The sequence below is a fragment of the Spinacia oleracea genome, chromosome 6 (genome assembly GCF_020520425.1).
Source record: "Spinacia oleracea cultivar Varoflay chromosome 6, BTI_SOV_V1, whole genome shotgun sequence".
In the NCBI taxonomy this organism is placed as follows: domain Eukaryota; kingdom Viridiplantae; phylum Streptophyta; class Magnoliopsida; order Caryophyllales; family Amaranthaceae; genus Spinacia; species Spinacia oleracea.
The window spans coordinates 137,822,982-137,850,051 of record NC_079492.1 but is presented as its reverse complement, the minus strand read 5'-3'; the positions used below and the strand labels follow the sequence as shown (position 1 = coordinate 137,850,051).

The window sequence follows — 27,070 nt, the reverse complement described above, 5'->3', positions numbered from 1 at the left end:
AAGGATTCGTGGTCGTTGCCAAACCAAAGAACTGGAGACTTGTTGGTAAATTAGATTGTAGTGGACTAGATTTAGTTATTGAAAGAAGTAAAAACAACATTCCAACAAAGTGGAGATTTATATACATGCAGTAGATCATAAATTCATAGTTAAGCAATCTAGGGATAAACTGTGAACATAAGTAACCCTACCCTATAAAGATGGGGAATACCCTAAAGCAGAAATAGTGGACAACTATTCTCTAGAATTAAAGGTGTTGAAGCCATCACATTCTCAATCTCCTCACCTACAATCTCCTTCAATCTAACTTCTAGCTCATGTAACTCGGCACGCAGCTTGGATCTTGTTGCCTCAAGCTCGATCATAGTATCGACCTGTTCCTTGTTGTTGTGAAGGGCTAAAGCTCTTTCAACATACGGACTTAGCCAGTCTAATTTGAAATTCATCGATTGGAGGTCGACTAGAGTAGATTTCAAGTAATCAGCTTGGTATTCATTCAAGGAGGTGGCCGTGTTGTTTTGGAGAGTAACTAACATCTTTGCTAGAGACTCTAAGCCCCATGTCAGAAGGCCATTACTACAGACTGCATGTTCTTCTATTATATTTCCATACTTCTCCCATAGTTTCTGCAACACTGGGATTAAATCAGGCCTAATTTCAAGTGCTTCGAATATACTCGTTTCTTCTGATGCAACATCCTCAGCTGACTGCAAATAAATACACAAGGATATTAGACATCAGTGAAATTACAGTTGTTGTAATTATGTTAAAGTATTCTTAGTGTCATAGTGTGTATCAATGTAAGAACCAATGCCTGTGAGAAGCACCTCATTTTCACTACTATTGACTGGAACTGAACCACTGTTGTTCTCGTCTGGAGCAGAACCAATGTTGTTCTCATCAGGAATCTCTGAAACAAAGTCTTAAAGTTTAGTGCTCCAAAAGATAAAGCTCAGATACACACTATCTGCAAGGTTCTGCATATAAACAGTCCAATAAATGGGGAAATGTTTTTGAAACTCCTCAACAAGCAAATGTAGTTGGACTTGGGGTAAGGGCACTGTTGATAATTTGCCTACTGCTAGTTACCATTAACTTTGTTCTATTCATCTTATTTAGTCTAAACTTGTTGAACTTATTTTCGGTGAAGTAAACTTATTTGTGTATGAAAATGTATGAATAAAACTTTTCTTAACTTAAATTATGAACTTATTTTGTCTGAAATAATTCAAAACAAGTCAGAACAATAAAGAGCCTAAATGGTACGCAACTAGCCAGACTCAAAATAAGAATATTTAAACAGAAAGGATAGGGGTATGGCAGGCAAATTGGCACACTAGAAAGAGGACTTGGAAGTAGTACCTTGTTGAGATTCGTCACCTTCACCTTGGTTAGCAGATTGAGAATGACCCTGAACAGCTCCCATTCCCTCCTCTATATGCTGCAAAAGGGAAGGAGATAACTCTTCCTCTGATCCCAACATCGAACCAACATCACTGAATGAATCATCCATGTCTTCATCTTCCGCAGAATCCCTTTTTTAGAAACAACAGATCAATCAAAAACATCAAAGAGTTTTCGCCCCTTTTCCCTAAAGTAAGCAATTTATAAAGTAGAAAGGACTCGTAATTTGGATTATACACACAGGTGAACAGTACTCACTAGTCACGGTAAACATTTATTGAAAAGCTAATGAACATGGAAAATAATTTCAATGTAAAGCTAAAATTGGAACATTACACTTATATGTTCTTTAAATTTGAACTATATGTTCATTTAAAAATAGGGTGTATAGTGAACATTGTGCATACCAATACATACACCAAATTTTGGACAGGACTATGCACTCAAACCACAACTCAAGGGTTAAACAACTATCACAACAATCATTTCAATGAGCAATGAAAAATTCCCAAACACAAACCCATAAATTGCAAGCTATTTAAGCATATTCAAAGTATATAGCTAAAGCAAATAAAATCAGTTCAATAATAAACACACATCAAGTAAGAATCTCAAATCAAAGAGAGGAAGTTTTAGTACCATGGTTGGGGTTCTGAACCCCGCGAAAGCCACGAAGGAGGAGGCCAAAACAACTCAGACAAGTCCGGTTCAGTATCTAAGAGACGACAATGATCCTCATCCAAATAGAACAAACCAACCTCACTATACTTGCTTACTCCCTCAAAAAGCTTATAATCCTTACAAAACTCACGAGAATGGAGCGCAAATAAGTTCTTAGGGAACACAATGCAATTCCCCCTACATCCAGGTATTTTCTCAGCCTTAACAGCAAAGGCATTATCATAAGTCAAGAACACAATCCAATCTCCAATATCAGTCATCTTAATCCATGTATGTTCACTTTCCATCAATACATAAACCTCGAATGTACTTTCTTTTCTAACAACCATGAACACCGAACCACTAATCAATACCAATAATTTACGGCTAACTCTTGCATAACAATGTGTGTGTATTGTGCAAAGAGGCTCACTCATTGTTTCAATTACCTTGTTTTCACTCCCATCGATGAGATAAGCTGTGCCTTCACGATCAACACCGCAAAGCTTCCCGCCTCGCCGCAAGCTTATCACATCATCGAAATGAAAACCAGGGCCACGATCAATGAAATTCCACTGCCCATCTAACTTCAAAGTACCCAAACTCCCACCTTGGCTAAGCAAAAGTACCATTACAGACCAAGTATCATCAGTGGGAGAATCATCATCGTAAAACAGAACTACTTTACTCTTTGTTGGGTAATTACAACAAGGTTGGAAACCCTCAAATCGGAAGACATCTTCATTTCCATTAGAGAAGCTCAATTTAAGGCCTTCCCCGATGTGGGTTGCTCTGAAATTGGAAATATTGAGGGATTTGGGGAAATTGTTGGGAAGATCTTTGATGTGGTTTTTCGTAAGGGGAAAACGAACCCGAAAACGACGGCGGTTTAACTCCTCAATTGAAACAATCCAAGATTTGGAAGAGATACTAGGGTCGGAATCTTGATGGGGTTGGATGAGGTAAAGAGCACTGCCCGCGAGGTAAACGAGGCGATTTGATTCGAGGAAAATGGAGGAAGAGAAAATTGGGATTGTTTTAGGGAGGGTGGGATATAAGAGGTATGGTGATACAGGGTAAGAGTGTGAAGATCGCCATTTCCTGCAAACTGATCGAAATCGGAGGCGTTCGAGGCGCGAACCTGTGCAATGTCCGATTTTTTCGAGCAATTCTTCAGGGAGTGATGACCAATCTACCTTCCTGCGCTGCATTTGTGACATTTTCTCTCTCTTTCTGAAGAAATTTTGGCCTTTTGGGGTGAAGAAGGAGAAATTGGAGAGATGGGACGAGATTTAATGGGAAAAAAAAGATGGTTTGCGCGGGTAGTGTTTGGTGAAAATGAAATTTGAACGTTTTAGCGAAATTTGAACGTTTTTGCGAAATTTATATTTTGGCGCCACTTTTTTGGGTTTAGAGGGAATTTGGTGAAAGTTGAAATTTTCCCTCCCGGTGAACCATTTGGATTTAGCCTTAGCCCTTATGTGTCTAATGTCTAATGGGTGGTCTACAATTCTACATCCCTAAAACCATGTTACAAAAGTTTTTATTTTCTTCAACTATTTTAAACAAAATAAGTGCAGTTAAAATAAGTTTTTAGATAAAATAAGTTTAAATAAGTTAAATTATGTTCAGATAATATAAGTTTAAACAAAATAAGTTGAATAGAACGATGCCTAAATCATCGAGCTCGAATTGGGTGAATCTTTATCTGCTTCTATCCTCTTCTACCCATTTTATTTATTTATTTGTTTATTTAAACATGTTTAATATGTCATCTATGCATTGTCAGGCGTTAATAAGGGAATGTATCATATCAATTAAAAACATATAGGTGGGTTGCCGACATGAATAAGGAAACGTATCGTATCGTATCAATTAAAAGCAGCCAGATGGATTGTCATACGTGAACAAGGAAATGTATAATATCAATTTAAGACAATCATATGAAGTTTTATTGGAAATATTTACCCATCGAATTTTGGATAGGGGTATGATAATATTTTGAAGTAACGGTATTGTATTTGTTTTTAATACTTTTTTTATTCTTGTTTTTATCCAACACCGTAACTGTTTTTTCGATGATTTTGCATTGTTCGTGCTTTGGTGGTAAGTGACGTGCACTGTGTAATTGTGAAGTACGTCTACACTCTACACATGTAAGGTGATATTTCTTAGATGCACACAAGTTTTATAGTAGAATTTGTTATATCTAGATTTATTTTGCATGAAATATGTCAAAGTAAGTTGAACTAAATTGAACTGAAAAAGCACCTTAATCTCGATTCAAATCATCCATTAACATATGATAAAACCAGAACAGTGACAATGCCGAAATTCGCATAATACATTAACGAAGATATCTAAGCGTTTTTTGAAAAGTTTAGTGGGGTAAAAAAAAATGCTAAAACCAATTGTATGTTTTTTGTTGCACTGGTGTTAATTTATAAAACAAAGAAACATAATTAACCGAAAATGAATTTAAAAATGCTATTTATTATACGGAGTACTCACATAGTTCGTGAATCGATTCAAATTGAAGCGATTAATTAATCCCAATCACCCAATGTCAAACCCGCCTTTATTAACGCTACAACTCATTATCGCCATAATTTTAAATTGGGTGCGAGAAACCGATGTGACGAATTATTTAAATATGAATAATTTCCGTTTTATATAATAGAAACCCCTTTAATATAGTTGAAAATTGGATCTTAATATTGGTTACCAATGAGTTGACAATTAGGTCATTCGATCAAGTTCATTTGAGTTGTGTCATGTGTTGAGTGAGTAGCATTTTGTTAGAATACAAGTCATCTCAATTTAGGTCTACTAACTTTTGGGTCTGTTGGTAATCCACAATTCCACATATAAGAAATAGATTCATAATTTTAGCAATATTTGATTTTGGGATGGGCAACTTTTTGTTCAAATTAATATCCAGTCATTCACTTTCACATATAAAGTGGCAAGAATTGGGTGATTTAGATCGAGCAAGCAACTAGGTTAACATCCACATAGACCATGTAACTCTTGGATCTATTTAACAATTTACGAGAAATATATATATATTTTACTCATCTTCAACGGACATAAGTACTAATCATTACATTTAATTTCAAGCATAGTTCATACATATACATTGGATAGTTAAGCTAAAGTCAGTCTTACCCCATTAATTTATCAACATCCAACATGTATTTCAACCAGCTAAGTAATCCATATCTAGTCCATGCATAATATTTAAAAATTATAATCACAATTTCACAAGTGACAGGTGTCTTATTCTAATACTTTCCCTTCTAATTATTAAAATAATAAAACACACACGTAAATGAAGCTGAAAAACAAGCAGACTTTCATCTCTCTCAAAGGACCAACTCAACCAAAAGCTTAAGTTGATGGTTGAAGCCCCAAAATTAGTTTTATACTCTATCACGCCCCCTCACATGAAAGATCTTTGGGCTTGAAGTGTGGATGTATCATAGGCCTCCTCATACCCAACGCGAAATATTCCACTTTGAAAGGAGGGGTGGATGAGATTTGAACCCGTGATCTTCGCGTCACGTTGGCTCTGATACCATGTCAAAAGACCAACTCAACCAAAAGATTAAGCTGATGGTTGAAGCCCCAAGATTAGTTTTATACTCTATCACGCTCCCTCACATGAAAGATCTTTGGGTTTGAAGTGTGGATGCAGCATAGGCCTCCTCATACCTAGCGTGAAATATTCCACTTTGAAAGGAGGGGTGGATGAGATTTGAACCCGTGACCTTTGCGTCACGCTGGCTTTGATGCCATGATAGACTACAAAGGAATATCAATAATGATATTGATTGACGATAATACGATTGAATGGCTTAATCATAACTTGGTTACATCATTGGTTTATATAGGAAACTATAAGATAACTCTATTAGATTCCTAAACTAACACAACTCTAGTTTCCTAAATATACTAGAACCCTAGATATACCATAACTCGATCTAACAATCTCCCCTATTTTCCTTAATGTAGTTTGATCTTCACATTAATGGTTCATACTTAATTTTCATTGATCAATTGGTCTACATGACATTCTTCATTCCTCCAATTTTACAAAGTTCAATTAAACGTTCCAAGTATTGTATCAAATTGCCAAATTAAACGTTCCATTCAACTTCTTAGTTGCCAAATTTAATTCCTCAAAAAAATTAGTAACTTATTTGATCATTTCGCCGGTTCCTCATTCCTAAACAAGTCACTTATATTGGGGTTTCGTATGCATATTTTCATTGGTCGACTCTTTATGTTTTCTTACAAAGGTAAATTCTATGATTTTGAGATTTCTTGGTTGGTTAAAGGTTTTGCAATTTCGCAGTTTTTGCAATCATTATTTGAAGATTGGAGGATTTCTACTACCACTTACGGAGTATGAACTACGAAGTATTTGATAAGGTGAATTGATATCTTCAAATGCGTGGTATAATTGTGATATTATCTTTGCGACTTTAGTAATATATTATTTCTCCACTATTCTTTCTATGAATCTCATATGAATTCCATTTTCCTTTGGCAAATTTACTCTCTGTTTTTGTTTTAATTAAATATTTCTTTTGTTGTTCAGTGTCGTCGTAGTGGTGATTTGTGAAGCTCCCTAGGAAGGGTACCTCTTTTTCTCTTCTTTGTTAATTGAGTTTGTAAAATTTGGGAAGGGTACGAACGTCACTTAATACGAGAGAATATTATGTACTTCACCCTCACCAAAGAGGAAAAGAATAAATAAATCACAATATAACTACAATAGCTAGTTAATTTAGTTGACATCCGTGCACACTCCAACTTCATTTGTTTCGAAGTAAAATATTTTCGATAGAAAATGAATAAATGATTTTTCATGGAAACTAAAAATACAAATGGTTTCCCTTTGTCTGTTCACTTATAAGAAAAATTACAGAGATAAAAAAACGAAGTAGAAGGGAAAGGATGAGTATAAGGATGAAAATATCCAGTGGATGATCCAATAAAGTCGGTCATCTGCTATAATATAGTTGGTGAAATCCCGAATTATATGTATGAAAAGTGGGTGATGGATGTAGGTCGAATTCAGGTTATATTTTCTGGTCAATCACCCAAATATGATTTTTATTTATTTATTAAACATAATATGGTAGATGTTGGTAAGTCTTTCATTTTCTTTTAGAAAAGCATGGGTATTTATCTAAGTTAATATGAATTTTTATTTTGGTTATAAGTTATGGTGATGAGAATTAACTATATGTAACGAAAGTAAATATAGAAGATAATTTTTGTTGGTAATTATCATACATTTTATTAGATGTTTTTTTTAAGAAATATGTTCATTACTTTTCACTGGGTTCACTCACGTATGGTGGATGGACGAACTGCATCTTGTGAAGAAATCGGGTGATAGATGAATCGAGCAATTCTCCACCTCAGATAATTAATTAGGGACGACATATATAACCTTCTCCTTTCGCAAAAGAAAAACATTGTGGATCTTTTGATTTTTTTTTTCACGCCTTATAACAAAACAAAACAAACGAAGAAAAATGAAAAACCGGGACCGGCAAAACAAAGGTAACCACCACAAGGTTAGGTTAGGTTCATAAGGGTGAAGTCGAGTGATGGTCTAAGCTGTCACGTCACAGTCACATGAGAGGTCCCGAACATCAAGGCTACATATTTGAGCTCACAACTTCGCATCTGTTTCTCTCATTCTGTCTTTTGTGGCGATCTCACCGCATCTCTCTTCTCCCCTAATTTTTCTCTCTCCTCTGAATGCCAACAAAACCCCACACTTCTTCCTCCAATTCAACCATTTCTTCACTCACTTCCTCATACCTTTTTCTCCTAATTTATTCATTTCGTGTATGTAACAATTAATTTCTTCATAAAGTAGAACAATTTTAATTAAAACCCCTTTTTTAAATTAAGGATTTTTATTACGATATAAAAAAAAAACTATGTCATCGTCAAATCCTCGAACTGTGGAGGAGATCTTCAAGGATTTCAGCGCTCGCCGTGCTGCTATTGTTCGTGCTCTTAGTTCTGGTACTTTCTGGGTTTTTGTTTCTCTCTCCTCTTAAAATTTTATTTCTGGGTTTTTTGTGTAACCGTTTTTGTGATCTGGTTTATTTTATTGTTTAGATGTTGACGAATTCTATGGACTTTGCGATCCGGGTAAGTTGATATTTCTTCATTATTTTTTAAAAATTTTCATGAGTTTTGTTTGATTTTAATACCTAAATCAGCAAATTGAGGTTTCAGATTTGGTGGTTAATTGGATTTAATAGGTCAATTTTGGATTAATGTTCATTTTAACTTTCCACATTTGGTGTTTATAGGTTTGTTATTGTTTTACTTATCACTAGTAATTGTAATTTGACGATATTTTTATGAGTTTTGTTAATTTATGGGTTTCAGAGTTGTTGTACTTGTTTACCCAGTTCAATGCTGTATCTAGTTGTTGAAGTGGTTGGCTCTTAAATTTTCGATCAAAATTCAGTTTTCAGAAGTTTTTCCAGAAAAAAAAATCAGCTTCGGGAAGTGTATTAATGAACTGAAGTTCGGTTATCAATCTTATTGAAATTCAGTGGTTATGGGTAAGTCTGAAGTTAAGATCTCGAAATCAGATTTAGGCAGTTGATAATGTACTTTTAGAAAAGGGGTTATTTAAACTGGTTTTACAAAACTTCTAACTTATATGACGGTTGGTCCAGATGAGTTATGATGCATGGGGATTATCTTGTCAAGTACTTTGTACGAGAAGATATAGGTATGGGCGATGGCGTTTTCCCCCTCAAACATATCTCAAATAAAACGGTGGTTGAAAATGAGCAGAATGTATGTAACATGTTTGTAAATTGTAATATCTCAATTGAGAAGTGAAGAATTGTCTTTTTGATACGCTAATCTTGTAAAGATGGGATTTAATCAAGTACTTCACCTTTTTGTTTTGGGTTGGAGGGTAGGTGGTATTTGGAAGTTGGAACAGTATGGTGGTTGAAATTTTATCTCATTAGCTTCTGCAACTACTAGTACAAGGCTGCATATATCTGACCTTGAGCTTCATGCCGACATGTCAGGCCAGAGCCTTGCTATTTGTATTTTTTGTTGTGATATGTTACAATATCTTCTTTTATATGATACCTGTTCTGCTCCAGCATAATTGATATTATTTTATCTTACTTCTTTTGTGTATCTCTCTTCAGAAAAGGAGAACTTGTGCTTGTACGGGCATCCAAATGAATCTTGGGAAGTCAATCTCCCCGCGGAGGAAGTTCCACCAGAGCTTCCTGAGCCAGCTCTTGGAATCAACTTTGCAAGGGATGGAATGAACAGGAGAGATTGGCTTTCTTTAGTCGCTGTGCATAGTGATTGTTGGTTGTTATCTGTGGCTTTCTATTTTGGTGCTCGTCTTAACCGCAATGAGAGGTATGCTTTTTGTTGTTGGCTAGGCGTGGTTGCATTTGTCTTTCTTGTTTTTCTGCTTCTGGTTAGGCGCATGCATGCTTTTCTGAGTTGTATGTCAAATGCCATAGGTGGGATATGTTGTGAATGACTGAGTTTATTGATATCATTTCATGTTAATAGGGCACAATTAATTTTGTCATGTACTTGTGTTGACACGATTAAATATGGATATGGATGTTAAAAGTATGTCCTCCATTTTGTAATTGCACACAGTTGTCCATCAAATCAAGAGTTGGAATGAGGGGACGGAAGGAGGGAGAATTGAGTGGTAATAGTTTTTTCAAGATTTCAGAGGCAGTGGTAGATAGTGTGGGAAACACAAGGAGGAATTGACGTCAATGGTGGAGTAAGAAAAGCAGGCTACAATGGCTTCAATAGTGGTGAAAGTAGTTGCTTGTGAGAGGGGAAGATGGCTAGTGATGGTGTAGAACCAATCCTGGGCTCCTGGCAAAAAAATCTGAAATGACAAGATAGAGAGAATAAAATTACTGCTGGTGGTTGGAGTTAATGGTGAGAGTGAGAGTGGAGGGTGGTGAAATCAGATGTTAAGTATCTTGGGATGATAGATTAGAGAGAAAATGAGGGAAAAGAAGGTAAAATTGATTAGAGGGATGGGAGAGAACATGGGTTGGAATCGTGAATGGGTTTCTTAGATAGTTGACCAACTTTGCTAAGAAATTCTTGAAAAGGTTCATTTGTGAATTGCTGTTTGCGTTTACAATTCCGCTTTACTTTTTACTCGATTTTTTCTGTCACCAATTAACTTTTTTTTGAAGACAACTCCATTACAACCAAAAGTTTGAAGATAAGAGAGACCAATGAAGCATCTTGACCTGGAAGGGCGCATGGTTTAAGTGCTTTATGGTGACACTAGATCATGCATCTTGTTCCCATTCTTGTGACATGGTTTATTAGTTATCTAATTGTATGGGAACCTAACTGGGTTGTCTGCTCACTTATTGAATAGTGGAATTAAATGAGCCTTTGGGTGGTTGTTTATTTGACCTTTGTTTGTTGCTTCTACTTGCTTTGCCGTTACACTTTCATTTACTATTGTTCTCTTAGTGGATGTGTGGGAATACCTTGAGGGATAAATTTAGTAATAAGTTGGAGTTACCGTTATTGAGGATAAGGGAGAACTGGCTACGTTGGGCATGTGAGACGTTGGCTAGAGGATTGGTAAGGAAGGTGTAGGGTTGCGAAAATGTAGATAAAGAAGCCGATGGAGGATAAATATGACATGAAAAAAGTGGAGCTGCAAGAGCATGTAGCACTAGATAGAATAAATTGTTGGTTCATGCAGCCGATCTTATCCCTTTGGTGATATGACTTTGGTTCTGTTGTTGCTTTTAGTTGATCCCATCTCATAGAATATCTGTAAAATTATCTGTAGCGTTGAAAATAATAAAAAAATACTGTGAATTTTATGCGTCGATTTTCAATATTACACCTTCCTGTTTTGATGGCTCTGTGAGATATGGTTCGTTGTAAGATTATTTAGGCTTTCTGAGGAATGAAACTAGAGCTCTAATTTATGGCAGGAATGTCTAGCCCTATTTTGCACGGCCATTTAATTCCAGCCCTTCTTCATTTCTGCATAATATTATGTCCACTCAATTCCTATTTTAGGCAGTTTCCCTATATGTTTGAATGTTTGATATATTGGCTTAATCTTCTCTTGGTTGTTATGCTGTTGTTAATTCTGTGTAAGTCCCTGAGAAGGTCATCTTCACGGAGCATGGTAGGTTGACACCTGTAAACACACCATAACTGTCGAATCTGATATATTTGTATTAGTACTGGTTTGATAAGAGAAAAAGATAGTAGTGGGATCTTAAGCTCCCTGTTTGCTGATGCCCTTGTTTGGATGCCTTCTGTGTTCTGACTATTGACTACAGGATGGGACCTCATATTCCCTGAAACTTTACAGGGTGTTTTGATGTCCTTGTGATACTCCTCCTTTGTGTCATTTCCTGAAATGGTATCTCACTGCCTCTGTTATAAGCCACAGTTATATACTTATACCTGCTTTCAGCTTTTCTCTACTTGTGGTAGACATTTATCAGATTGCTTTTAAAAATACTGATCAATGCCTCATCAATCTTCTTCTATGGTTCATTTTCTCAGAATACATCAAGCGAATTAAGAAGCTGTTTAATTTTTAGAAATCAAGAAAGGGAAAGGAAATCAGCATCCTTATGCTCCTTTATTGTTCTTTGGCTAAGGAAGTTGCATGTCAATATGGTGGAGAACCAGTTCAGGAATCAGATTACCTCCTTTGTTTCTTTTAGATTATGATGATCGTGTGCTAAGGTGCAGACAAATGCACCCTTTTGAGTTTAGAAATGAGGCAGTGAGCTAGGGCTAAGATGAGGCGTTAGTTCTGCCTCGTGATTGAAATATGGCAGTATATTATGTTTGCAAGGCAAGGCAAGGCAAGGCAAGGCAAACTATGTGTTAATGTAGGGAAACTGGAGATGGATAAAGAGTGAAAGCTGAAGGATAGGGAGGAAGGAATCTCTGGGTGCGGTTGACCGGGGTGTGATTTTGGTGGGAGATAAAGAAGGGCGTGGAATCCGTAGAGGAAGAGAGAGCTGAAGGAAGGCTGGTTCTTGAAAGATTAAGAAATTAAAAACCCTTTCTCTACCAATTTGCCAGAGAGTCATGTCACAAGCATATAATAAGGATTAGATGTTTGTTTACCCCCTTTCTAATGAACTTCCTTTTAATGCTTGTGGGGTGTTATCTTGAGGAAGATATAGTGTGAGGGAAAGTGCTTATGGAAGGTTGCTAATCAAGGGTTCATAGTTTGTAGTCTTTGTACTAAACTACTTATGGCTGATGGTTATAACAATTCATGGCCAATCTAAAAGGCTTGTTAACACTTTGAAAACAAGGTTATAAATGAAGGGATTATAGATGAAGAATTTGTAGAGGCATCATCTAGGAACACTTGGGAATTTTGAAGATCCTTACAGGCCTTGTGGACTATTCAAATTCCATGGAAAACCAAGAACCTACATGTGAGTTGTCCCCATTGGAGAAGAAGGAAAGAAGCCACCTTACGAGGAGTTGCTCCCTTTGCCAATTGGCTTTTAGGATACCTTTGGGCTTGCAAGTATCCAAAGTCTCCAAATTCTTGTCGGTTGTTGGGTGCGGCCTAGACCCATTGAGAAGAAAAATAAACCACTTTATAAGCTTGAGGAGTTTGTCCTTGTGGCAATTAGTTTTAGGATGGAACTTTCTTTTGGTCTTATTAAATGGGTGCGGCCCTTATCCATTTGACGTTGTTTAACCTTTTCAGATTGACAATCACCCTGTCTTTATTTCATGTTGCTCTTTCTCTCTTCCTGTCTTTTCGAAAGATGTTCCTGCGTTATTATCTGCAAATTTTTGAATTAGCCTCTACCCATCCTTCCTCAAGCTTCCACATTGTTATCTTCTTTCACCTTTTCTTTTCGAGTTTGATTAACCTTAGGATACTCAAATGATTTATAACCTATTGGTTTCCATTTGTCCAATCAACTTAAGCCATATTTTTTTTCTCTAAGAAGGAAAATTGGGTAGCCAAGCAGTGCTAAGTATTTGATTAACTTGAAACCTTTTTAGTAAACGAGCTGCAGCCTTTTGATGAGTTAAAGACCTAGGTAATGAAACATGGCGCACTGCCTTTGGTTAATAAAAATAGTGGCTTCCCGTTGGCTTGCTGGATTTGAAAGGCATTTCTGACTGACTGCTGGAAATTGAGGCCAACGAGGAGAGGTTCTGGGTTTTTCTATCATCCATACATTATTGAATGAGAATGGTTGCTAGTGAGATTGATAATTTTGAATGCATGTGTTATGTTTATCATTATCTTTGTTTTAATGTGTGGTATCATTATGTCGGTTTTGATGTCCTTAAGTACCTGTTTCACACACTGGTTTATTTGCCTTGGCTTCTCTTATGGTAATTGCTCTACTGTCTGTATTAAGTCTTCACTTGATGTTGTGATATTATCTATTGGAGTCTGCTGTTCAGTTCCATATAGCATCCCCATGCATGCTTTGGCACATGGGTTCCTTTTCATTTCTTTTTGTTTGATTCAAGAACAATGAGTTAATTATTGAAGGATAAGGGACCCTGGTTTGTGAAAGTATTATGAATATTTTTAGTCGAGATTATGCTGGTTACTAGCATTCTTGTAAAAAGAATGCACATCAGAGTCGGTGATGCTTATGCCTCCACCTTGGTACCTAGGATTTGAGGACCCTTTGTAATTCTTTTTTCCCCGCACCTTCAAAATTAAGGAGTCTGCTGCTGTTGTGGAGTCTCAAACACGAATGAAATCAAGAAAATCAAAGGAAAGTAAGAAAGTGTATATATTGGAGGATAAAGAAGGAATACTAGTGAAACACAAAAAACAATGTAGAACTTAAAGGAGAGACATGCTTCTTTCTTTTCTATATTTAAAGGCAGGTTTTCAATCGGTACATGGCGAAATCTGTCGTTTCTATATCATCCAATGTAGTGCTTTAACATTTCTGCAGCTTTTACTGATGATGTCAGCTTGTGCTGTCTGTTCCCCAATTGTGTGATGTGTAGGTTCTGAATTGAAACAGCAGGATGTGCATGTCCACCATTTGCTTTTGTGTCTGTCATGAGACAAGTGTCAGTCAAAGTCAAAGATGACTTGTACTGAAAAGTTCCATTGTTTCCTTTTCAGGAAACGTCTATTCAGTATGATAAATGAACTGCCAACTGTCTTTGAAGTAGTGACAGAAAAGAAGCCTGTGAAGGACAAGCCTAGTGTGGATAGTGGTAGCAAATCCCGAGGAAGCACCAAGGTGAGGATAATATCAACAGTTTTCATTATTTGGTTGTCTTGGTACATTTTTTTATTAGGACTTTTAGGGAGTTCCATTTAACTCTTGAAAAAAGTTTGATTCTTTTCTCTAATGCTAAATACAAACTTTACTATGAATGTCTGACAATTGTTTACTATGAATTCATAAGCATATTGTGTGAAGAAGTTATCATCTGAATTCAGAATTACCTTTTGCAAATGAAAGCATCAGCCTGCACCTGGGACACCCATTATGCCAAACTCTTCTCTGGCTTGAATCCCCTCCATTCTAGACTGATCTCAGACCTTTGTTATTGTCACCAGACTCACCACTGAAAAAAAAAGCACTTCTAGAACTTATAGTAGTCGTACCTCCATTTTATCACCTTGGGCTGTTAAAAGTTTGTTCGAATGTCTGCGAAATATGTTTGCAATGGGACTAGTGTAAATGATTGACATATTGCAGAACACCACATTCGTAGGGCATTCCTTTGGCGCAATAACGTCCCTCTGTATTTTTGCAGAGATCCAGTGATGGGCAGGTCAAGAGCACACCCAAGCTGACAGATGAGGGCTTTGAGGATGAAGAAGATGAGCAAGGTGAAACACTGTGTGGTAGCTGTGGTGGTAATTACAGTGCGGATGAATTTTGGATTTGCTGTGATATTTGCGAAAGGTGGTTCCATGGAAAGTGCGTGAAGATAACTCCGGCCAAGGCTGAGAACATTAAGCAGTACAAATGCCCATCATGCAGCTTGAAGAAGACAGGCCGTAGTCACTGATGATGGTACAAGGAGATCAGATGAATTTTTTTACCTGGGTGGCTGACATAGTATAGCAAATACTATCTTTAAAAGTATGGAATCAATCTGTAGTTAAATTTGATGCTAGCTGATGGTTTGTTTATACAGCACCTGTTTTACTTTTTTAATGTGATCCAAGATTTTTCTTTTCTGTCTGGAAGTCTCCTTGTATGTTCTTGTATCAGATAGTCTGGGTTTATGATAAAATGTATTCGGTATTAGTTGCGTATAGGCGATAATAGCCAATCACACTTGATGTTGTCAGTAACACATAGGTTAACTGTCTAATGTGTTGCAGCATACCTCATCTGAAGCTGCATTTATCTAGTTTAACACCATAAATACATTTTAATATCCTGTCTTTTGACATTGTGGCTATTGTTAGAGCTTGAAGAAGCCAAACTGGAAGTCAAAGGCCTCATTGACTCAGATATCACCCATATCCCTTCTATCTGCTGTCACAGCAGGTAGACTCGGAAGTCGGAACCCGACCCGGGTTCCGAATTGATACCTGAGAAAGCAGCAGCTGAATTTGGGTTCTTCAATGTGATCAAGCATGCAGTGTTAGTCTATTCAAAAATATTTTTTAATAAAGGAAAGGTACACGGTGATGTATGGTCTTACGGCCAAAATATGGGTCATGCTAGTAGTGGTGTCAAATGCTTCTCCAATCTGTACTATTGTTTTCATATGAATGCTTGATTTTGTCCTCTGATTTTGGCTCTATTTCTTTGTTTATCCAAGCATGATCTTTACTCTATTTCTTTCTTTGTTTATCAATTTTTGTTTGTTATATTGAAAGGATTGGAATTCTTACACAACATGCAGGCATCCATTCCGAAAAGAAACTCTCCTTAACAATTAATTGTTCAAAGTTAAAACACAACATTAAAACTCTCATATTCTTATAAAAATAATACTCCGTAATACAGAGTACTTCTGAATTCTGATACAGTGACTCACCGAAAGCAAGATGATTACATTAGGATAACATTCCGTTTATTCATAATACATACTCTATAGTATGGAGTATTATATATTACAGCATAATTAAATTAAATTAAATATAGAGTACGTTTAACATTTGCCTCTATATTACACATCAAGGACAAAATGTAATAACATAGTTGGTACCAGGAGGGCAAGTAAAAGTGCTAGTAGCATCATCCTTGGCATAACTATAAGCATCTGGGCACTGATTCTTAAAAAACATGGAGTATGTTGATGGTGGGCAGTTCTCTACAAATTGATTCCTACAGCAATACTCATCAGTATTGAACTTTTCACAGGCACTCAGACACCCCTGATTAACCTTAAGGTCAGACAGGCACGAGTCGTTGATGTTGGCAGCGCAAGACGGGCCGTTGCTGCACCCACTGGCGGGCTTGAAACTCATGGGTAAATTGAACCCATCAACCAATGATATGTCAAAGGTGTCCATGTTATTTGACCCTGTTAAGGTGTACTCGGCTAAGGTGGTTGGGGTTGCACCTGAGTTAACGCAGTTGAGTACCCCACCACAGTCACCTGTGGTGCAGGTGAGACCGTTGGGCCCGTTGGATGTGCAACCCGTACGACCCCAAATGCGGGCCGCATTGGTGTTAGATGGAACATCGAGAGTCCATGTGGCACCGGGGCTCATTGCGTTGCCACCACCAGGTATAGCAGCACCCCAAACAGTTTGTTGGCAGTTGTTTTTAACTGTAAAGGTGGTTGCATGGATAGGTGTGGAGATTAGGGAACCTAGGATTAACAAGTAGAAAATGGGGTGGGATTTCATGGAACTCATCTTGGAAGGGTAGCTTGAAGAAACTAGAGAGTGTTTGGGTTTTGGATTGATTGTTGAATGTTGAGTTGTGTGTTTTAAGAGTTGAGGTTAGTTTGGGTTATATAGGCAAAAGGGGTGGAGAAAAGTCATAAATGAATAAATGATTATGTACGAGTCAAATGGAAAAACAAGAATAATCAAAGCAAATGTTGTGAGGCTCTCACTTGTAAATTACTACGTACGTAATAATTAATATCTTTGTTCCGATATAACGAGTCACAATTTTAAATATAGTTCGTTCAAATAAAATGTGTAAATAACAATACAAGAGGTAATATAAATGTAAGAAGTCGTCCTTCAATTACATGTATGTAACCTGTAGCCTAAATAATGAAGTACTCCGTATAATCCTCTAGGTTTTTGGCGAGCCACAGTAGAAATAGAGGAGCCCTTGGTCCCACTTGAACAAAAGAAAAATAATTTTAGTTAAATTTTCATTATATATATTTTTTTTAAATACATAATTTTGGTTAAGTTCTTCAATTTTGAAGTAGTGACCCCACTATGTATGATTTCTGGATCCGCTATTGCAACCATTCTTTGAGTAAAGCACGTGATACAATTACTCGAAAGTGTGAACGCATCACACGAAGACGAACTATATTTGATAACTAAAAATCAAAAGCTGAAATGGATCCTTTGGATCCATCTTCATTCCACATCAATCAAGAGAATAGGGAGGACCTTGACTTGGAGAAGAAACAAGAAACTATTGTTTGGGCTTCACATCTTTTCTCGCATAAATGCCCGAGGTTTTTAACTGTTTTGGTACCTTTGTAAAATACCTATTATGCCTTTAATAATGTTTTAAATTTGTTTATATAAAAATAAATCTATTCATCTTTCTCAAGAAAATCAAACAAAAATTATATATATTTTCTTCATTTATATAAGCAATTACATATTCCATATCACATTTGTTTTGTAAAATTACAATTACAATTACAATATTGGTATAAAATATCAGGTAAACTATTACCGACTATTCTTCACTCCCTTTTGTAATCGTAGACTTTGAAGTAAACGATGGTCATATATTGATAAATTGACAATTCATGCATCTAGAAAAATTATACGGCACTAAATATTTATAATTTTCTAAACCCTTGTTCACGAAATAGTGCACGGCTTAGAATTTTACACACTGATAAAATTCTAAATACAAATTTACTCCGCAAGTCAATACAATACTAGCATACTACTCCCTTTGTTTCATCTAATATTAAGCAACTACGTAGTACTACGTACAATTTTTCGGTTCGTTCAAAATCTAAGGGTAAAGATTACTATGAAACCAAGATAGCGGGACATAAAAGTTCGATCTAAAATACATATAACTCGTAAACATTATGATAGTAACCCTTGATCGAGAAGTATAATAGGTATCCCCTAAGTAATATGTTAGGCAACTCTTCATGACAAGTAAGTGACCCCTAAATGGGTAAACCCTACGCCTAATAATATATCAGTTGGAACCCTAATTACCTATTTTAATATGTCAACATTTAAAATTATTTTTTTGAAAAATTCATAAATTGGAGAGCGTTGAGGCTCTCTCATCCGTCCCTTGAGTAAAATATGTTGCACATATCAATTGAAGGTGTGACACATTGCACAAAAATGAAACGTATTAAGACTGAGGGTCTGTGTACAATAGGTCTCAGGTTCGAATTCTCATGTCCCCATTTGTAATTTATATTGCCTTTGTGACTCATTCGCACAAAAAATAAAATAAAATGAAACTTATTAAGCCAAATGGGTGATTTTCATCAACGTTGGAGACTTGGAGCTTTCCTCAACATTAGTCGATAAATGGACCATTCATGCATATAGAATTTTCTCCTATGAAATTATTTTCTAACCCCTTAATCACGAAGAAAGTGCACGACTAGAAATCCTAGAAATTTGCACACTTTTTTGTTTGTTTGTGTGTGTGGAGAGACCGGAGAGATCTAATATTCCAAGGGTGTGTTCTATTTATCTGATTTTCATTTATATGAACTTATTAAAAATATTTTTCTAAAAAATATATTTATTTTATTTTATTTTTATTCTCTACCCTTTTTTTATATACTATCTATGTATGGAAAAGAAAATATTAGTGTAATACCCCGAAATTTTTAAACTTGATTTATAAAAATTAAAAATATTTATTAGCTTGATTTCATTTTAAATAATTACGAATAATCGAATTTCGTTATTTTAATTGTTTTTACGATTCATTTTAAACGATAAATTTATAAACGAAAATTTATTTATTTATTTTTCGTTAACGATAATTTTATAAGAATTATTTTAACTAAACATTTCTATTTTTAATAGCTTCCAAAAATAGCAACAATTTCAGAAATTATGCCTAACTTAGTGAAATTACGAAAATACCCTCAAGGAACCAAAATTCCATTTTACTCTCTTCCCTTGCTCTCCACGTACAAAGCAGGAAGTGAAGACTTCCTTCTTCCCACAATTCAGTCCAAATTCACATACTTGGACCCCAAGCACACCCCTTGTTCTTCACTCTTCCCATTTACAAACTCATAATTTTTGATGGAATTTCAACAACAAACCAATTTCAATTTCAATTTCAATTTCAATCTCACTCTCACTCCTTGATTTTTCTGTGATTCGAACCAACCACCATCGACCACCTAGCCTCAGCCACCCAACACCACGCCACCACCACATCGCAATCACCCTCACCCTGTTCCTCCCCTCCTTCGTGTCTCGGATTCCCTGCCTCCCTCTTTTCTTCCTCCTTGACGCACCACCCATGCAGCACCACCACCTCCGACAACCCTCACCATCCAGTGAACCAATCTCTGCCCCAACACCACCGTCTAATCGCCCTGCCTCAGCCGAGAACCCCCCAATCTCCCCTGTTTCTCCTCTCCTTCGCGCCACTCACCACCCTTTCTCTTGCTGCTCTGTCGCCGAGAACAAACCACCACCACCGCCGTACTCACCGGCATATCCGGCGCCACCGAACCCAACCCCCAACGCCTCCCTCCTTTTTCTCTTTCCTCCTCTCCCTCCTTCCTGTCGTGCCTCCTTCCTAGGAAAAAAAACCAAAACCAAAAATCTGATCTTTAGACCTTGTTTTTAATTTTCCCCCAAACCCATTTTGAGTTTGGGCCATTTCAATTGGGCCTTGGTAAGTTGAAAACTGAATTGTTACTTTCAGATTTCCTAATTACTAATTTTCATGTTTCAACAAAGTTTTATCATATAATTATTTACTAATGAATTGTTTATTATTTTCAGGTTTAATTATCGTTTTTACTAAAATAAATTACTAGCCCGAATTAGCACAAAAAGGAATTTTTAATATTATTTACATGAAAATCGATTAATAAAATATATATGTATTTTGATTGAAAATTCGATTAATAATAACATTTTCGTTATATTTCGAAATTATAATTTTATTAAAATTCTTTATTTATAAATTCATTACTTATAAAATTTATGATTTATAAAATATTGATTTTAAATTATTTATCGATCTAGTACTAATTCAATTATTTAATATTTTTAAAGAAATTGGACTCGGAGCTCAGGACGAACGAACCAAGGAAAATCCCTAGCAAATCGCGGAGTTGGGTAACGGCTATTGCTAGTACCCGCAATTCCCTTATAAATGCGATTATGAAATTATAACGTTATGATTGATTTATGAACTGAATGTTTTAACATGTTTTATGAATTGCGGGAAATGAAATATGATTTGATTGATTTAGTTATTATAATATGATTGATTGAAATTCTTATAAAATCGTGTTTATAAGAAACCATGAAAGAAATGATGTTTATGCAATGCCATGAAAGAATTGATATTTTATTGATCCCAGGATCTAAATGATGTTTTATCATGATCTCATGATCTAAAGGATTTATGTTACTTCAACTGAAGTAAAAAGGCTAAATGTAAAATTAAACGAAACATGATAAATGAAAGTGAAAGACCTAGTCCGTTTGGCAGTATATGTTCACAGGTTACTATTCTCGGTCATGCATGTACCCATGGGGCATCCGCCCATTGAGCCAAGGCTCTCATGTTTTCTGGCCAAGGCCCCATGTTTTATGGACAACGGTCCATCGTGGAAGACGTTCCACCATGTCATACTTGCCACGGCTAGCATGTGCACCCTAAAGTTATGAATGAATTAAATAAAGGACTTTATAAAATGTTTTACATTATTCTATTCTCCCTGTGTTATAAAATAAAATGAATTGAAATGAATTTACGTTGCTAGAATAGTTCGTTACTGAGTCTTCGGCTCACCGTTTTTGTTTTCTGTTTTAGGTACTGCTGGGAACGACGGAAACGAGTAGTGGCGAGGATTTCACTTTAATATTATTCACCTAGTTTATGCTTAATGCTTTAATAGTTTAATTAAAGACTTTTAGTAAGTGATGTACCTTAATTTTGGGAATATAAAGGATTATTATATTAATTTGGAGTTTTAATGGCTTAGAATATGATGGTTGCCTTGTAATTCCCAAGAGGGAGTTACGGCAGGTAATGTCCCGACCAAATTAGGTTAATTCCGCTGCTAATTATGATTTAATTCTTGGATTAGAGGTCGGGGTGTTACAATTAGTTTATAAATTATGGCAACAATAGATACCACGTAATAATAATAACTTTTATTAATATTTTTTGGTAATATTTTAGTCTAATCTATTCTAATATATTAAAAGACGCTCTTAAAAATGTATATGTGTCACGTATACCCCTCCTTATAATGCCACATCACCACTAGTCAACATCATGATATGTAATTGACAACCAAAAATCATATAGCAAGGATCGAATATCAGACCTCTTTGTTAAAGGTTACTTCCTACCATCTTAACCAACTACAACTTATGTTATATTTTTCTATATAAACATAAATGTTCTTTTTACGATAAATAAAAAATTGAATAAAAGGGAATGAAAAAACAAGGAATGATTATTTCATTTATAAATGTACAATTATTATTTTCCTAGATTAAGCCTCAAAAACAAAAAAAGCTTGGGGTAATACAATGTAATAATGAGTAAGAGGGGAAACATTGATGGTAATTGAGTAATCTATACCTAGTATTTAAAAAATAAAACCAATCTTCCTAAGATGACACGTGTATTAAATCTAACAAATCTGTAACTTTACAAGTGTCCCATACTCCCATCTATTACTCTCACAAATCTGTAACTTTACAAGTGTCCCATACTCCCATCTATTACTCTCATGTACTTCATATTCCCCATCCTTCATCTTCCTCATCCTTCACCTTCTCATTAATTCTCCAACCTTAATTATTTTTAATGCCAATTTAATTCAATTACCATTTCTCCTTTTTCCTGTAGCATTCATTCAAAAATTTAACCACCTTCCACTAATAGACTTTTTAACTGATCCATTTTAAAATGGTAGGAGTTTGTAGGGTATTTTAATTGCACCCTACAGGAATTCAAGTTGTAGTACCACCTTCCTTTTCTCTCTCTATCTCTCTCTATCTAAGCACGTTGTTCTTGATTTTTCTTGCTTAATGATGCAATTCATTTTGCAGATAAGGATAATTTTAATGTATGGTTTCCATGCAAATAATTAAAGGTGGGGTTTGAGACTTTTAGGTGGGTTTTAGTTGCATATTTTTGCTATTCTTATGGAACTTACAATAAGTTTTAGTTCTCCTATAAGAAAATTTTTGTAAGTATAGTTTAATAATTAGAAGTTTCGTCGGTAGTTCAATAGTTAGAATTTTTTGTCAGTATAATTCAATAGTTAGAATTTTTGCCAGTATAGTTCAATAGTTAGAATTGGTTAATTAAGTCTTCAATTTCCTTAATTGGATAACATGTGTATAGTGGTAAATTGTAACATTTGGTGAAAATAGAAGGTTTTCTCTATCTCCATCTTTCTTTGATGATTATTGCCAGAGTTGAGTTATTTTTCATCCTGCAAGTTCTTACCTTCACCAATCATAACTTAAAGGGTATGACTTTTACCCAAACCTACATATGTCAATTTTTTTCCATTTATGTTTCCTATCTCGATCTATATCTCCCCGTACTTTCAGGATTAAAATGTAGATGCGGTCCAAACAAAACTAAATACAAACACTCACCCACCATCCAAATATTAAAAAAGTAAGACACGTATAAGATGTCCTATATCCTAAGAATAGCCCGTGCCTTGCACGGGTCAGAGGACTAGTTATATATAGAACAATATACATGCACCCGGGTGCACCCGTGTACCCTCTCACATTTTCTCCTTACATCTGAGGAGAAAATGTGATAGTGACCACCAATGAGTATACAAATTCTCTTGGGTGCATGGTACACTAATAATAATTTTCAGAGTAATTAACCAACTAATGATGAAAAAAAGACCCGACTTTGTTTTGATTTTTGGATGTGGGGTTTCATCTTGGAAAGGTTGTTAATCGACCGCTAACCCGTAAGTCTATGACGACACCATCTACGTAGGCACATATTTATACAACAACTAAATCCGAATAAAAGTCAAAATCCGGGGTAAAGCCTGGGCCACACACTAGTTAATACATTAATAATGGAAAATATATTCATTCAATATGTTGGTCAAATGATCATGTTACATATATAATATGTCTATTAGATGAATAAATTTAAATGAGCATGTTCCAAATTTTATAATTATGCAGTTGTTTGGGAATATTCGGTTAAATATTTTGTGAAAAATATGATCATAATCCATGCGTGCTGGGAATCTAATCTGCTAGTTTAGTTATAAATTGTACTTGAACTACCCTTATTTTCCCAAAATAAGAGAAATTAAGGTGAACAAAACATCATCCTAATTTCTAAGCTTTGATTTGTTCGACTTATTCAAATCTATATTTTTTGGACATAATATTATCTAAATCTATTAATTAATTTTTGTGGATGAGCCACAAGGCAACGCAAATTACAAATGGGGGAGTCGATATTCGAACCCGTGACATATCATACACAAGCCCCCGGTCTTAACCATTGAACCACGATTTCATTGGAGAATTGAAAATAATTGCCGCACCATCAACTTCGATAATATATATCCCTCAGTCTTTACTCTTTAGAGAACTATTTGACAAAGATTGCAATTTTGCAGAAATGAAGTTTTTAGATCAATTGGTCGTGTGACCAATTTTTAATTAATCTGTCTCCTGTGTGGCACGCCACACCATCAAATGATGGTGTGACGTTCACACATGCGTCCCAGCAGTGAATTTGGTTATGTATTTAATGCTGCTATTTTAAACCAACACTAGTTGGGTCAGTGATAGCATGTGACTTTAAATGTAACAGTGGCAATAGTCCCATCATCAATCATTTTTATATTTCAAGTCCTAGCTTTGTTTCTTATTTTTAGATAAAATACAATACTTCGAATATAAAAAGTAAATAAAAATAATTGGTTGAATAAAACTATTAAAAATAATTGGTTGAACAAAACTATTAAAGTAAATGGCCTAAAATTATAAAACTACCTCCCCTAAAACTATAAAAGTACCTTCCTAAAATTATAAAAGTACCTCCCTAAAACTATAAAAGTATTTTCACCGAAACTATAAAACTGTAAAATTATCTTCCCTAAAACTATAAAGTTAATTGACTTAAAACTATAACAATAACTGCCTTAAAACAAAATTGTCGTTTTGGGTTAACCTCCATTAATGGGATTCTTTTTTGTCTTTCATTTTTTTTAATTATTTTTAATTAACGACCTATCTTCTTCTTTTTTAAGCAGCTCCTGCTTTTGGTCTTTTTAATTTTTTTTACGTTAATGTTTTAATAGGGAATTTTTTTTTGGATGTTAATGGTGGTACTGTTAGACAATAGACACAATTAATTACTACAAATATTTCTAAGGGTTACTTTTATTTATAATTTCAGTTACTTTTACACTTTTAGAAAAATTACTTTTGATCAAGCTACTATTCACTAATTAAAACATTAGGATGTTACTTTAATATTTTACTAGTGTTACTTTTTGTATGTTAATGGTGCTACTTCTAAACAATAGACACAATTATTACAAATATTTCCAAGTGTTACTTCTATTTGTAATTTCAGTTACTTTTATAGTATGAGAAAAGTTCCTTTTAATCAAGCTATTATCCACTTAAAACATTAGGATGTTACTTTTTATATGTTAATGGTGTTATTTTTATACTATAGACACAATTATGCACTACTACAAATATGCCCAAGTGTTACTTCTATTTGTAATTTCAGTTACTTTTATAAGTTTAGAAAATTTACTTTTAATTCAGCTACTTAGTCACTTAAAATATTATCATGTTACTTTAATAATTTATTAGTGTTACTTTTTGTACGTTAATGGTGTTACTTTTAAATAATAGGCACATGTACTACTAATATTATTAAGCGTTACTATAATACCTCGTATTTTATGTAATTATAAATATATTTTATTATATTTATAAAGTATTTTTATGATTTTTAGAATTTAAATCGCATGTAAATATTATTTAAAAGTATTTTTATTAATTAGAATATTTATTATTTTATTAATTACAAAACGAATTTATTAGTCAAAGTCGGGAAATTATTTGAGTGTCGATTGTTAAAAGGCTTGAATTAATTTTAAAGTCCAACTCGTTTTATGATTAAGCCCGATCAAAGAATCTAATTTAAAGTCCTCATTCAAACTCAATCTTTAAGGTAAGCCCAATATCCAATTTCCTAATCCTAGCCCACTAGGATTATTGAAGCCTATAAATACCCCTCATATTTCAATTGGATCCCCATTTCATTAAACCCTCACATTATTTCTCTTCCCCTCTCTCTTGCACCCCACGACACTCTCTCTTTTTGTCTTGCTCCCTTGCGTCGCTGCCCAGCCCGAGCACCCTAATTGCTCTTTGCTTCCCTTCACTCGACGCACATCCCTCGCCCCTCTCCTCTCGTCGTTGTGTGCTGCTACTTCCCCTCACGCGCACTCGCTCCCAGCACCCGAGCACTCGTGCTCTCTCTCTCTCTCTCTCTCTCTCTCTCTCTCTCTCTCTCTCTCTCTCTCTCTCTCTCTCTCTCTCTCTCTCTCTCTCTCTCGCTCGCCCCTTTGTCGAGTGCTGATGCCCCGCGTCCCCTGCTGCCTTCGTCGTACACCCCCCCCACACACAACATCACTCGTGTGTGTGTGCCGCGCACCAATACTCCGTATATTTTGTTCCCTTTTTGCCCGATCACATTTAATTCGTGATCGTACCGTGCTATAGGCCGGATTGATATAATTCTCTTCTTCCTAATCTATTCTATTTCAAATTATCTTTTAAAATTATGGATTATTATTATTATTATTATTATTATTATTATTATTGATTTATGATTGATTATACAGCTGGGATTGGTTATGAAAATCAAATTTCGAGGATTTATGTGTTTAGATTATTGAAGGATATTTTGAATTGGAGTATAATAATTTTCATATTTGAAATATTAAATAAAGTTTTTATTTTTGAAGGTTTAAATTGTTTTGATGGTGATGTAGGGTTAGGGTTTTCTCTAAGCCTAATGACTAATTGATTAGCATAATTAGATGACTATTTTAATTATGATAATCAATTATGTTTTTCAGAATATTTTAAATACCTAAAGTGTCAGTTTTTAATGGTTTTTAGCATGTAAATAAATAAATTTCATGCTAGGGCTTAATCGTTCAATTTAGACTATTATTTTATTAATAAATGATTGATTTGTAATTAATTCAAGTGGTTTAAAAGTTAATAAAGTAGCTGGAAATTTAATGAACATGAATAATAATTGAACTTTTTTATTTTAATGATAGGAGGTGATTCTAATCTAGAGCCTTGATTTAAAAAGTGCCCCCCGTACTTAGATATTCGAGGTACGTACATGTCTAGGGTGACCACCGTTTTCATGAGGATTCATGTGATACTTTATTATTGTGATTCATGTGTTTTGGATTCACAAAGTTCTTCGTTGATCTTTTATGTTTTTACAAGCGCCTGTATTATTTGTTCTTTCTTTTTGTATTATTTGTTCTTTCTTGTTGTACTGCTTTTTCTTTCATGTTATTTTTT

General features: G+C 35.1%; 3 protein-coding genes across 3 annotated transcripts; 1 reads left to right on the top strand and 2 right to left on the bottom strand.

The window, feature by feature from the left end:
* Positions 1 to 39: 39 nt before the first annotated feature.
* Positions 40 to 3,380, bottom strand: LOC110794860 (F-box protein SKIP23). Its single transcript, XM_021999823.2, has 4 exons — positions 2,044 to 3,380; positions 1,363 to 1,535; positions 828 to 910; positions 40 to 707 (listed from the first exon to the last, which is right to left on the bottom strand). Exons 1-4 carry the CDS (start codon positions 3,282 to 3,284, stop codon positions 213 to 215), a joined length of 1,992 nt encoding a protein of 663 aa, XP_021855515.1. The 5' UTR covers positions 3,285 to 3,380; the 3' UTR covers positions 40 to 212.
* Positions 3,381 to 7,772: 4,392 nt separating this feature from the next.
* LOC110794862 (PHD finger protein ALFIN-LIKE 1) lies at positions 7,773 to 15,394 on the top strand. The gene is made up of 5 exons (XM_021999825.2): positions 7,773 to 8,115; positions 8,212 to 8,244; positions 9,276 to 9,498; positions 14,243 to 14,363; positions 14,887 to 15,394. The coding sequence occupies exons 1-5, from the start codon at positions 8,028 to 8,030 to the stop codon at positions 15,142 to 15,144; spliced, it is 723 nt and encodes a 240-aa protein (XP_021855517.1). The 5' UTR covers positions 7,773 to 8,027; the 3' UTR covers positions 15,145 to 15,394.
* Positions 15,395 to 16,048: 654 nt separating this feature from the next.
* LOC110794893 (pathogenesis-related 5 protein Cup a 3-like) lies at positions 16,049 to 17,040 on the bottom strand. Its single transcript, XM_021999862.2, has one exon. It carries the CDS (start codon positions 16,952 to 16,954, stop codon positions 16,268 to 16,270), a length of 687 nt encoding a protein of 228 aa, XP_021855554.1. The 5' UTR covers positions 16,955 to 17,040; the 3' UTR covers positions 16,049 to 16,267.
* Between the last annotated feature and the right edge of the window lie 10,030 nt (positions 17,041 to 27,070).

Bases quoted from the DNA above. Each gene is read 5' to 3' on its own strand.
- LOC110794860 (XM_021999823.2), bottom strand. From the start codon at position 3,284: ATGTCACAAATGCAGCGCAGGAAGGTAGATTGGTCATCACTCCCTGAA. The intron at 911-1,362 runs GTACTACTTCCA...ACTTTGTTTCAG, and splicing joins AGGTGACGAATCTCAACAAG to AGATTCCTGATGAGAACAAC. The intron at 708-827 runs GTGCTTCTCACA...ATTTATTTGCAG, and splicing joins TCAATAGTAGTGAAAATGAG to TCAGCTGAGGATGTTGCATC.
- LOC110794862 (XM_021999825.2), top strand. From the start codon at position 8,028: ATGTCATCGTCAAATCCTCGAACTGTGGAGGAGATCTTCAAGGATTTC. The intron at 8,116-8,211 runs GTACTTTCTGGG...TTTATTGTTTAG, and splicing joins TGTTCGTGCTCTTAGTTCTG to ATGTTGACGAATTCTATGGA. The intron at 9,499-14,242 runs GTATGCTTTTTG...TTTCCTTTTCAG, and splicing joins CGTCTTAACCGCAATGAGAG to GAAACGTCTATTCAGTATGA.
- LOC110794893 (XM_021999862.2), bottom strand. From the start codon at position 16,954: ATGAGTTCCATGAAATCCCACCCCATTTTCTACTTGTTAATCCTAGGT.